Raw genomic sequence first — 12,838 nt, 5'->3', positions numbered from 1 at the left:
TTTGTTTGCTGAGGTGCTATACTCAGATAATAGCATTGTATGCTTTCGCCGTAAAGCCTTTTAAAAACCTGACATGTTGGCTGGATTCACAACAAGTGTAGCTTTAATTTGGTGTATTACATGTGTGATTTCACGAGTTTAATTTTTATAGTAATTTATTAGAATTTGGCGCTCTGCATTTTCACTGGATGTTTCCAGGATCCTAGAGAAGTTAAAGTATGTAGGATTGGACATGGATGATCATATCACATACCAAAGGGGAAAATACTCTGCAATTCATGGAAACCCTTTGCATTTGGACTAAATCTTATGAAGCGCAAACTTAATTGAATCAAGTCATATGGACTCACCATAGCTGAGCAGTTGTAGTAATCTTTGTGGGTTGGTTTCCATGGCTTGAGACACCTCCAGCAAAATCCATGGTTACATTTGGCACAGGTCATACTGGAAGAAAAACAAATGGAGTGGTAGTAACAGTGAAGTCTATAAATCCCTACAACATACTTCTTTCTGGTAAACCTTGAAATGGTTTGATGGAAAAAAGAAAAAAACCCACACAAAATCTACAGAACAGGGCTGAGGATTAAAACGGGTCCAGTAGCTTTACACTTACTGAAGGCAGCCTTCGTTCTTCTCTATCTGGGCCTGGCAGCTGGGGCAGCGTTTGGAGATGAGTTTGGCAAGGTGCTTACTTTGGGCTTCCATGGTCATACCCTCGTAGTAGCCACCATCATCCATCCACTGGGACATGTGACTGCAGCTGGCTGGGTAATGAGCCTGGGGAAGATGGGAGGTTAAGCTGTACTCTGTGCTTGCTTGAGTGTCTGGAAAAATGTATCGATAGATTTACCCTACACCAAGTTTGATCACTAACCATACAAATATGGATTTCTGAATCAATACCATTAAAGTAAAAATATTACAAATCAACCCAAAAATGTTTACTAAATAAAGCCCTAACACACAAATGAGAATGAAGACATGAAGCTGTGTACTGTATGACAGCTCAGTATTAACCTCTGGGAAGTTGCAGCTAAAGCAGGAGGACCAGCAGCACTTTGAGCAGGTTCCCATGCTGCCGATGTTCTCCTTGCACAAGATCTGGTCACAGCCCAGGGGGTTGGTGCACCAGGTCAAGTTGGAGCAGCACTCCACGTAGCCCCGGAGGAGCGCGTTCTCATACTGGAGGAGAAACAGAGGACAGGAGCGGAGGGAGGGACTCAGCGAAAGGATAGGTACTGCTGTTTTAAACTCACGAGATGCAAACAAACATTGTAAAACTGGACAGAAATGTCCATGCTAAATTGAGCCAGCACTTCATATGACAACTAGACTAATGTGACATAACATTTTGGGTTAAAATAAGTGTCTTTCTCTCATTGAGTTGTGTGGGGGACAGACCTTGGCAATGGTGTCTTTGTCGGTCAGGATGTTGAAGAAGAACTGAGAAGTAGGTTGCGCACGGCAGTCTGTGATTGGACAGTTGCAGTTCATCACCAGGTTCTGCTCAATCCTGGCCGTGAGGTACTCCTGCCAGCAAGACTGTAGGAAGGAAACATACAGGGCCTTCGGAAAGTATTCAGACCTAGACTTTTTACACATTTTGCTAAATTACAGCCGTCTAAAATGTATTAAATAAAACAAAAATGTCCTAAGCAATCTACACACATCCCATAATGACAAAGCAAAAACAGATTTAGTAATTTTGCTAATTTATTAAGAACAAAAATACCTTTACATAAGTATTCATACCCTTTGCTATGATAATCAAAATTGAGCACAGGTGCATCCTGTTTCCATTGATCATCCTTGGGATATTTCTACTTGACTACACCTGTGGTAAATTCAATTGATTGGTCATGATTTGGAAAGGCACACACACCTGTCAATAGAAGGTCCCACAGTTGACATTGCATGTCAAAGCAAAATTCAAGCCATATGGTCGAAGGAATTGTCCGTAGGGCTGAGACAGGATTGTGTCGAGGCACAGTTCTGGCAAAGGGTTAAACATTTCTGCAGCATTGAAGGTCCCCATCATTCTTAAATGGAAGTTTGGATCCAGCAAGTCTCTTTCTAGAGCTGTCTACCCGACTAAACTGAGAAATCGGGGGAGAGGGGCTTTGGTCAGGGAGGTGACCAAGAACCTGATGGTCACTCTGACAGAGCTCCAGAGTTCCTCTGTGGCAATGAGAGAACCTTCCAGAAGGACAACCATCTCTGCAGCACTCCACCAATTAGGCCTTTATGGTAGAGTGGCCAGATGGAAGCCACTCCTCAGTAAAAGGCACATGACAGCCCACTTGGAGTTTGTCAAAATGCACCTAATGACTCAGACCATGAGAAGTAATATTCTCTGGTCTGATGAAACCAAGATTGAACTACTTGTCCTGAATGCCAAGCATCACATCTGGAGGAAACCTGGCACCATCCCTACGATGGTGGTGGCAGCATTATGCTGTGGGGATGTTTTTTCAGCAGCAGGCATTGGGAGACTAGTCAGGATTGAGGGAAAGATGAACGGAGCAAAGATCCTTGATGAAACCTGCTCCAGAGTGCTCAGGACCTCAGACTGGGGCGAAGGTTCACCTTCCAACAGGACAATGACCCTACGCACACAGCCAAGACAACACAGGAGTGGCTTCAGGACAAGTCTCTGAATATCCTTGAGTGGCCCTGCCAGAGCCCGGACTTGAAAGCGATCAAACATCTCTGGAGAGACCTGAAAAGAGCTGTGCAGCAATGTTCCCCATCCAACCTGAGAGCTTGAGAGGAATGGGAGAAACTCCCCAAATATAGGTGTGCCAAGCTTGTAGCGTCCTACCCAAGAACACGCAAGGCTGTAATCGCTGCCTGAGGGGTTTCAACAAAGTACTGAGTAAAAGGTCTGAATACTTAAGTAAATGTGATAGTTTATATTTTTATATTTTTTATAAATTTACAAAAACAATTATTTAAAACCTATTTTTGCTTTGTCATTATGGGGTATTGTGTGTAGATTATATTATATTATTATTATATTATATTATTATATTATTATTATTATTATTATTATTATTATTATTATATAGATTGATGAGGCAAAAAAAACAATTGAATCAATTATAGAATAAGTCTATAACGTAACAAAATGTGAAAAGTCAAAGGGTCTGTCAAAGGACTCATTTGATGATTATTTACGGTGCCTTCGGAAAGTATTCAAACTGTACACATGAATTAGGAGAATATGTTACTACTCAGTACGTACAGCGTCATTCATCCTTAAGTTAATTCTCACGTAACGTCTGTAGCGTCCCAACAGTTTGACATACAAACTCTTATGACCACTATGGAAAGGGGGAAGACTTTCACGTACACAATAGTGGTCACCAACCCCCACAAGTGTCAGAGGACTCGTCTGAAGTCGGTACCGTTGACATGCAAATTTCTGTTTGTAGTGTCCAAACAGCTGGCTACAAACTAATGTGACCCACTACAGAAAGGGTCACAGGACTCGTCTGAAGGTAACCGGTACGGTTTATAAAAAAACAAAATATTTAAATAACAGAAGTTTGAAGGTAGTTTTATGCCTAACCCCTCCAAAAATAAAAGAGTTAAATATGTAAAAAAATATATATATTTCCTGAGATTTCTTATATCTTCTAGATAAGACAAACACTTAAATCTGGTTCCTTATGATAGTTTTTTTTTTACCATTTCTGAATGTGTTATTCAATGCGTTTCTCTAGGCTATAGTAGTAACTAACAAATTCAATATTTTATCAAATAAATATTTTATTCCTGAAGGGGTACTGAAATTCAGAATCAAATAGCTAAATGATCTATAGTATGACCATCTTAAAACGATTCCATGTCAGTGTAGAACCCTCGCTCCCCAACAGCTTAGACTTTAGAATTAAAGTATCCGTGCAAGATTTTAAAAAATGTAACAGTCTGAAAAGGGGTACAAAAATGTGTAAGGTGACTGACCCGGCAGCAGTAGTGCATGCAGCAGAGGGTGGGGGCAGGCTCTGCCTCTCCTGTTTGGGAGATGAGGCACACGGGGCAGCTGGCCACGGGGCTAGGGGGCAGCTGGGGGTTCAGGCCCTTTAGCCCGGCAGCCAAAACCAGAGAGTCTGGGTCGTCTGTGTAACGCTGGATCAGCACATCCACGTTCCACTTGCAGTGGACCAACAGGTGCTCAGCCCAGTCCAGGTCCAAACTCAGAGTGCCAGAGACCTGCTGGACGGTGCGCTGCATCAGCTGCCGGACTTCCTCCTGGTTCATGGTCCGGCCCATGGACAATAGGACAGCCTCCAGGACTCCATCTTCTGCACTCGGAGGGGCTGCAATGATGCCTTCCAGGCTGCAGGAGGAGACACAGTGGGTCACAAGGGTACTTTACAACTATGGAAATCTTAACTTATTAAAAGTGAGGGTGTCAGAGTTTAGTATGATTACATTGGAAATGCTCTCTTTTAAGAGAACAAGCATGTGTTACTTAGTGAGTAACCATAACATCCTTATAGACAAGCAAAACTTAGTCATCAGGTTAGTAGTAAGTGTGATTTTAATGACAGCGTGACTGATTTTGGAATCTTTGTTAAATCTCACCGCACAGAACAGTTCTAGACTATTTCATTATAACACAAAGAAAGCAACAAACATGGTTCAAAGTTGATCAATTTTCTTTATTTATAATAAAACATTCACTGGCATATTTTGCCTGTTCCTGAACATATTGTATAAGAGCCTAGATTATTTTTTATGTTGCATTTATCGTTTGAGTAGAGCCATGGGTTTCTTGGAAAGTAATGGCTTAGATGAACAGCATCAGTGGTCATCCTGAATATGAAATTACTGACATTGGTGGGCATTGCCATGCAGCCACAGTTAAGGTCAAAGTGCATTTAAAAGCTTAAGTAGGACAGAAGGAGAACATATATGTCACAAATACGTGCTGTAACAGGACTGAAGACCTCAACCCAATTGGTTATTTATTAAAGCATTTATCCGATGCCTAAGGCAGTGGGACATAAATGGAAAAGGCCTGTTAATCTAGTCTACTCTCCTTCCCTACAAGTCAAAAACCAAACTAGCCCCGAGATACAGAATCTCCCCAGAGGCCACACCAGCCATCCACATTAAAATTCTTTCCCCCCACTAGGTCAAGGCCAGTCCGCACACCTGATGTCAGCGTTGCTGCTGCTGGGGTTATTCTTCAGCTCAGCCTTGCTGAAGGAGAAATGCGCTTGGCCCTTCTGGGGAGTGGAGGGGTCCTCAGGCAGGAACTCCACGATGTGGGGGCTGTCCTCGTTGCGCCTGATGTAGCCCTTGCTGATGACATGCATGACGCAGGACAGCACGTCTGTAGTGCTGCAGCTGAAACGAACTGAGCCCGGGGAACGAGTCACCTCCCGCTTCTGACACGTGTCCAACACCTGGGGGAGGACAAGTGAGAAAAGTAGTACATAAGACACCAGCTGCTAGTATCTGGCCCATCAAATAAAGCTGGTCCTGAACCACAGAGGGATGGACATCTACTACCCCTACATAGGTTCAGTTGAGGATCTCCATTGCTCACACATGAAAAAGGACATGGGGAGGAAACATGGCCTTACTCTGAACACCAGGTTGTCTATGTGCATCTCTTTCTCAGCCTTCATGATCTGGATGATGAGGCAGTAGATGAAGTTCCGCTTCCTCTCCAGCGAGCGGGCAGCATCCTCATCCACATTGAGGTAGGTCTGCTTGGGCAGCAGGTAGCAATAGCTGTGGTTTTCCAAACTCTGAGACAGAGCTTTTTTGTTCAATCTCAGGACTCCTATGAGCAGAGAACAAAACTATACATTCAGTGCAACTCCACCGACAAATGCCAACAGTAATTTCAAAATGGTCACTAAAATAAAATCTAACTGGGGAACAATGCAGGAGATGAGGTCTGTCAGTAAAAATGTAAATGCAATGTCACAAAATCTGATGGATTACAGGGATCAACAGTAGCTCCATAGAATATTTGTGAAAGGCTCAGAGAGAAAGAGCCAGGGGAAGACAAAGCAGGAGCTCACCCTTCACAAGATTGTTGTCAGGGCTGTCTTGGGTGAGAATGCCCTTCCCTGCTGTGAGGGGAGACAGAGCATGGGCCAGCATTGTCAGGGAGAGGCCTGTGGCCTGCTGAAGAGCCTCCACAGATACATCCTGAAATAAAATACAACAGGCGGTAATATCAGAGACAACAGCCCATTGTCAAAGGAGAAAATGTATGACTTCAACTCCCCATAGTATATTGCACTGTACCCCCCCGGTCATCTAGTTACCGCTTGGTGGTTGAACTGCAGGAGGATGTACATCTGCAGGGTGGAGACGTAGAGAGTGCAGGTGCCGTAGCGCAGCTCTGCATGGCCCAGCCAGGTCCACTGTAAACGCCGGGGTTTACTGTGGGTCAGATTGTACATGCACTGGCCTGCAGACAAACACACATCACTCAACGTTTAGCCTCGAGCACTTTCGTTCTGAAAGATGCCATTGTAACGGACTGGTTCTGATGAGATTTTGGCATACGTGACTCGTTTCAGCAAACTAGGCATATGTCTCTGAGATAATGGATGGGCTGGACATGCCGGGAGATGAGTTTGGATGGGTCTGCCATGTGGCATGCTTCTGTCTATAACGTGAGCTGCTCAGTACGTGTTCTTTCTACTGTGCAATTTATTTGAAAGATAACGCTAGCCATCGAGAACTACAACATTTTTGCTACTTTCTCAACAGCATTGATACCCTGAATTTAGCAGGCACTTTCGACAGATAAGATGGAAAAAGTGACGGGCTACTTTCTGCACACGCCACGGTAATTGTGAACGCGAGTGACTTGACAACTCTGGCCAAACAATGTGGCTACAAACAAAATAGAGTTCAAATGGTGCCCGTCTGCCATGATGCGTTCAACCATGTATACGGACGGGTAAGACTAGCAACATTTTCAGATACAAGTGTCTAATTTTGTGAGAAAGTCATTTTAAAGTTAAAGCGTACCGTTTGCTGGCAAACTGGCAATAATATTATTACACAAATCATGTATGATCTGTGTAGTAATGTTATTGGAATCAGAAATCTAATTGCATTGCTAGTTATAGCCTAATGTTAACTAGCTAACATTGAACATAGCTAGTTGGTTAGCTTTAGCTACCTGCAGATTCATACGACAGCTATGACTAGAGGTCGACCGATTATGGTTTTTCAACGCCGATACCGATTACTGGAGGACCAAACAAGCCGATGCCGATTATTATCGGACCAAAACAGTCAATGCCGATGAAATCGGCCGATTTTTAAAATGTATTTGTAATAATGAATATTACAACAATACTGAATGAACACTTGTTTTAACTTAATATAATTCAATAAAAATCTATTTAGCCTCAAATAAATAATGAAACATGTTCAATTTGGTTTAAATAATGCAAAAACAAAGTGTTGGAAAAGAAAGTAAAAGTGCAATATGTGCTATGTAAGAAAGCTAATGTTTCAGTTCCTTGCTCAGAACATGAGAACATATGAAAGCTGGTGGTTTCTTTTAACACGAATCTTCAATATTCCCAGGTGAGAAGTTTTAGGTTGTAGTTATAGGACTATTTCTCTCTATACCATTTGTATTTCATATACCTTTGACTATTGGATGTTCTTATAGGCACTTTAGTATTGCCAGTGTGACGTTATTGCTTCCGACCCTCTCCTCGCCCCTACCTGGGCTCGAACCAGGAACACATCGACAACAGCCACCCTCAAAGCATCGTTACCAATCGCTCCACAAAAGCCACGACCCTTGCAGAGCAAGGGGAACAACTACTCCAAGTCTCAGAGCGAGTGATGTCACCGAATTAAACGCTATTAGAGCACACCCACAACTAGCTAGACATTTCACATCGGTTAAACCAGCCTAATCTTGGGAATTTATAGGCTTGAAGTCATAAACGGCTCATTGCTTGAAGCATTGCAAAGAGCTGCTGGCAAAACGCACGAAAGTATGGTTTGAATGAATGCTTACCATCGCTCAGACAAGACAAGTGTATTTTACATGGATTCTTTCCTTATTGTAGGATACTACTTTTAACACGTAGACTTGAAATATTTGGTTGTTTACTAAACTACTTCATCTGTATAGCACTTGGTCTCACATGTCAAACCTTAAAGAGAAGTGTAGAGCTAAGGCTTAAGAGGGTGGGAATGATGCTGAATGGGTGTAGACAAAGAGCTTTCCAGTAGGTGTACCAAAACATCCAAGGGCCATGTTCTCAAAACTGGGGTTAAAACTTTTAAAGCAGAATTACTTTACCATTGTTACTCAACTGTAGTGTATGATAACATTTTCTAGCTGAGTCTTTTATCCAATGTAAAAAACACTATTTAAAATGTTGCTACGTAACACCGAATCGAGACGGTCAGTCACATATGAGAAATAATAAAATACATCAATAGGAGGCAAACAAATTATAGCATACAAACTTTTTGAAAAGAGATAACCAAAGGGGACTGACTGTTAGAGTAGAAGTCCGTAAACTCTGCCAGGTAGGTGCAGAGCTGCTTGGGGAAGTATCTGCTGTGGTTATCCATGTAGCAGGGGGAGGAGACAGCCCAGCAGCGAGGAGACAGGATCAGCACCTTCACCTCACTCTCCTCCTCAGGCTCCGATGGCTGATCATCCATCATCTGTAGCACAGCAAAGGACAAAAATAGTTTATGGGTTGGATTCCCAGGAGCCCATATCACATCGTAACGTGTATGCTACTTTGGAAACGAGCATCAGCTATATATATATAGATTTTATTTTTTAAAGGAAAAACATTGCAGGGCCTGATACAATAGTAGTTCTCGTCCACTGCTCACCTCCTCATCGACATCCTGAAGGGTCTTGTCCAGCTGCTGGAGGCGGTAGAGGTGGAACTCCTGCTGCAGCTCCTCAGACTCACTCAGGTTCTTCAGCATCTGCTGGGGGAAGCGGTTGGGAAAGCAGGTGCCTACCTGCATTATGACAGCACTCTCCAGCCACACCTTGCCCTGGCCTAGCAGCCTGTCACCCAGGTAGTACCTGTGGAGGAGGAAACAAGATGGATTGAGACTCAGGTACAATATGGTCCTTTTCAGAATGATAAATGGTGTTAGGTGGACCTTACCAACTACAGGGATAGAAATATGGCCTTACCTGTAAAAGTGCTCAAAGGTGTTGGCCAGCTCCAGGCCGGAGAGGAAGAGCATGGGTTCTAGGAATTGCTGCAACTGGTTAAGAGTCTCCACGTTGCCCGAGTCCACTCCACTTTCCTGGATCATCAAGTCGATGTACTGGGCAAACCGCTCGCTCACCTGCAAACAGAGATGGAGAATTCAACCTACACAAAGAGCAGTGATCTGGAGAATAGATGTGTTAACGGTGCACTGCCGGGTCACGTTCATTAGGCACCAAACAGAAGAAAAATGACTGCAACGGGGAAGAACTGTGTTTTCTGTTGCATGCCCTAATATGACCCAAGTAGTATTGAGTATAGGTCGTCTAGTATAACTCACGTGCATGGCAGTGAGGATGGAGAGCTGTAGGAGAGCAGCAGAGAAGCCGTGGCGGAGAGCAAGCACAAATGCTGTCTGTTGGCCAAACAGCTCCTCCATGGCATTCTTCAGACGGAGGTACATGTTCCTGTAGCGCTCCACAAAGTCTGACAGGCTGCACGTAGAGTCCAAAAACTTCTTAACCTGTTAAACATGTGTTAAGTCATCACTCCAAAGTTATTATTTATCTAGGAGTTCCAACTTTTGAAATCCTGCCAAAGACTCATTTAGTGATGCCATCTAGACTTTTTTTAAAGAGTTACTACACAAACTTACTTCAAGGACATTAGATCAGAGTAGGTTTATAATGGGCCTCGGGGGTTTTAGAGATAAAGGAGTGGCTTACCTGTCTCTGTACAACGCCCTGCCAACACAGTGCTATCCCTGCAATACTGCTGGTGTTCTTCATCTTCGGCTTGACAGAGTTGGAGGAGGAGGAAGAGGAGACAGCGGCTGCATCTTTGTTCTTTCCCTCTTTTCCATCTGAAAGTAAATTACAATTCAGTTACCTTCTAAACAAAAGGTTTGAGATAAAAATCAGGGTAAAAACAATCTGCGGCCAAAAACAACAAAAATCAAACACATCGTCCTGATCATTTTCAACTGAAACTGGAGGGTTGCGTGTGGGAGGAAAGCGGAATGTTGCAGTCATTAGTTATATATATATATTTTTTTTTAAATATGAATAAAATGGGGGGTGCCATTGAGCTGGAAGAATAACTTAAAACGAAATGCAGTACATTAGCCTCTAAACTGTTACTTACTCTTTAAATCTTTGCTTCGGTTGATACCTTCTGAAAACAAAAGAAATACCTTGAAATACGGAAGACTTGATGAGTGGTGTCTACCAAATATTATAAGTAAAGTAAGTATCAATGCGCTCGCATTTCCAAATTTTATACTACCATGCAAAATCTGGTCTACTAAGATGTATTCTCAGCTCATTTTGATTGGCAATTCCCAGCACCCATTTCCAGGGGCAATAATTGTCAGTTCACTATTCTGAAGGTTGAGAAGCTCGACAGAAAAGACCCATAGCAGCCTTGAGTGTTTATCAGAAGTAAATGCGTGGTAAGGTATAGCGTTACAGGATTACTCACTGCACTTGATGGGCGGCTTGAGCTCCTCTGTGTCCACTCTGCTGGTATCCACATGAACCAGTAGGTGGGTGAGGCGACGGACGCGGGAGTTGAAGATGGCGGCCCGGCTCTTGCAGCGCCTGGCTGACTCTGCATTGTCAAGGTACTCACTGAGCAGCCAGGAGAGGGGACTGAGTACTTGGGTCTCTGTTGGGAGTGGAGAAGAGAAGCAAGTTATTTGTAATGTATGACTGATAGAAGCTAGCTGAAGTGCAGGAAGTGTGTGCGCGAGAGGGATAGAGTAAGACAGACTCCAAAAGTTACCAGAGATGGTGATGCTCTGTACGATGGGGGTGATGAGGGCCTCCCAGCAGGTACGTCCCAGAGCCTCCGCTGCCTCGGCATCAGGCAGGAAACGATCAGCAAACATCTGCTCGTGTCGCAGAGCGCTGTTTAGTCTGCAGACACACACCAGGCCAGGTTAGCACAGTCAGGGGGTCCGTGTAATTTGCAGTACCATGTATAGTAGAGACAGGCTTACTTGTTGAAGAGCTGCAGCAGCTGGGCCTTGTCCTCCAGGATCTCCTGGCACCAGGTGTGGGCCTTAGTGGTGTAGAAGAGGTAGGTGCGACAGCAGAGCTGCTCCTTGAACACAGGCCAGAAGGTGGGCTTTGGTCCCAGCACCTCAAAGCCGTGGACCCTTGTGTCAATGCCACCCTGGTGGGAAGAGCAGGTTCAAAATTTAAAAGGAGACTCCCTGCTGACCAGAGTTGGGATTAGTACCATGTCAATTCAGGAAGTAAACTGAAATTCAAATTTTCATGATTCCACAGCCCACCTGCTGACACCGCTTGATCCTGATCTGCACAATGGACCAGAAGCGGGTCATGTTCTCCAGCAACACAATGCGATTGGCTGAAGGAGGCACATTGACCTGTAAAAACAAAGAGTTGGGTGATTGAGGGGCTTAAACCTTAAAGACAAGATGGTAAATGTAACCTATTTCCAAAAGTTTCCTACTCCGGTCTGCTTATACAGCTACTTACTGTGTTCAGCTCTGTGTTGATGTTTGTGGGGTCGTCTCCTCCAAGTACTACCATGCGGGCAGGCATATAGCTGGAGTCTTCACTGGCCACAAGCACTGCCAATTGCCTGAGTTAATCAAGAAAAGGAGAACATTTACTTACAGTAAGTAGTTAAGAGTAAAAAAAGATTTTTTTTAAAGTTTAAAGTACAAATATCAATGCCATTGAGGTAACCACAGTTGTTTGAGAGCATGCAGTCTTGCATAAAAATCCAGACACATGAACAAGGCAATAACAAAAGTTTCAGTATACAGGCATGGTAAAAGTGGGCAACACAGGTGTGCTTCATTTTCAATTGTCTTTTTTTTTTAAAGTGCAATTTGCATACGTCAAGATTAAAAACGCCAACATTCTAAACCCTCTGTATGGCCAAAGTGATGTGTGGACGTACCTAATCACCACCCCCTTGTGCATGTAGATGTTGATAAAATGGGAACCTGTGCAGCCATTGGACTCCCAGTATGTTTTAGGGTTCTTGTCAGTGAGCTTGTTGGCTCGATGGTGATTCGAGGAAACCTCCACTTTCTCCCAGCACTTGTCCTCCTTGAGTTCCACACTAGATCCTGTTAATGGTCACAGACAAAGAATGACAGTTTAAGACAAGTTGTACTTTAACATTCAGAGGCTAAATAAAAACTTCAAAGGATGTTTGGTTAAAGTAAATAAGTCTACCAGTACTCATTTCTTGATTTTATGAAAAAAAAAAAAAAAAAAAAAAAGTAACGACATTATTTATTTTGGCACCATTTCTATACAAGGCTATTATTCACTTGTAATTTGAGTTAGCTAAAAGTAAGATATATATATATATATATTTATTTTTTATTTTTTTAAACACACCTTGGCACAGATTGCGCAGAAAGATGTCAAAGAAGGGGATGTTAATTGGTTGGTGGCTTCGCCGATGCTCCTCTATTTGGCCCAAAACCATCTGTATTTGGTTAGAAAGGACAGCAGAGATTACAAATTAGCTATTAGCAACAGAGCAGCATGACACTTGCAAGCCAAATGTGGCACCCACTATTGAAGGAACATTTCAAAGACCCACAAGTAAAAAATTATATAAAAATGTAGAATTTTACAATATAAAAACCTAGTCCT

At 43.1% G+C, this 12,838-nt stretch overlaps 1 protein-coding gene across 5 annotated transcripts in view; it reads right to left on the bottom strand.

Moving 5' to 3' along the window:
* The window catches only part of LOC118401055 (cullin-9-like), a 33,150-nt gene that overhangs the window by 5,326 nt on the left and 14,986 nt on the right, over positions 1–12,838 (bottom strand). For 3 of the 5 annotated variants that reach the window (XM_035798271.2, XM_035798248.2, XM_052477415.1), the window contains exons 15-36: positions 12,578–12,668; positions 12,129–12,300; positions 11,699–11,804; positions 11,491–11,586; positions 11,194–11,369; positions 10,977–11,110; positions 10,674–10,859; positions 10,338–10,367; positions 9,920–10,056; positions 9,535–9,717; positions 9,176–9,333; positions 8,860–9,061; positions 8,511–8,682; positions 6,294–6,439; positions 6,045–6,174; positions 5,598–5,800; positions 5,164–5,417; positions 3,967–4,342; positions 1,402–1,542; positions 1,018–1,182; positions 614–777; positions 351–444 (exon numbers count right to left, since the gene is read on the bottom strand). In XM_035798271.2, the coding sequence (XP_035654164.1) occupies positions 351–444; positions 614–777; positions 1,018–1,182; positions 1,402–1,542; positions 3,967–4,342; positions 5,164–5,417; positions 5,598–5,800; positions 6,045–6,174; positions 6,294–6,439; positions 8,511–8,682; positions 8,860–9,061; positions 9,176–9,333; positions 9,535–9,717; positions 9,920–10,056; positions 10,338–10,367; positions 10,674–10,859; positions 10,977–11,110; positions 11,194–11,369; positions 11,491–11,586; positions 11,699–11,804; positions 12,129–12,300; positions 12,578–12,668 (3,516 nt within the window). The remainder of the gene's footprint in view (positions 1–350; positions 445–613; positions 778–1,017; positions 1,183–1,401; positions 1,543–3,966; positions 4,343–5,163; positions 5,418–5,597; positions 5,801–6,044; positions 6,175–6,293; positions 6,440–8,510; positions 8,683–8,859; positions 9,062–9,175; positions 9,334–9,534; positions 9,718–9,919; positions 10,057–10,337; positions 10,368–10,673; positions 10,860–10,976; positions 11,111–11,193; positions 11,370–11,490; positions 11,587–11,698; positions 11,805–12,128; positions 12,301–12,577; positions 12,669–12,838) is intronic. The other 2 variants (XM_035798257.2, XM_035798265.2) reach the window with 2 other exon arrangements.

This window comes from Oncorhynchus keta, chromosome 2 (genome assembly GCF_023373465.1).
Source record: "Oncorhynchus keta strain PuntledgeMale-10-30-2019 chromosome 2, Oket_V2, whole genome shotgun sequence".
Classification (NCBI taxonomy): Eukaryota; Metazoa; Chordata; class Actinopteri; order Salmoniformes; family Salmonidae; genus Oncorhynchus; species Oncorhynchus keta.
Note: the sequence above shows the minus strand (reverse complement) of the source record. Positions and strands in the feature narration are given on the sequence as shown.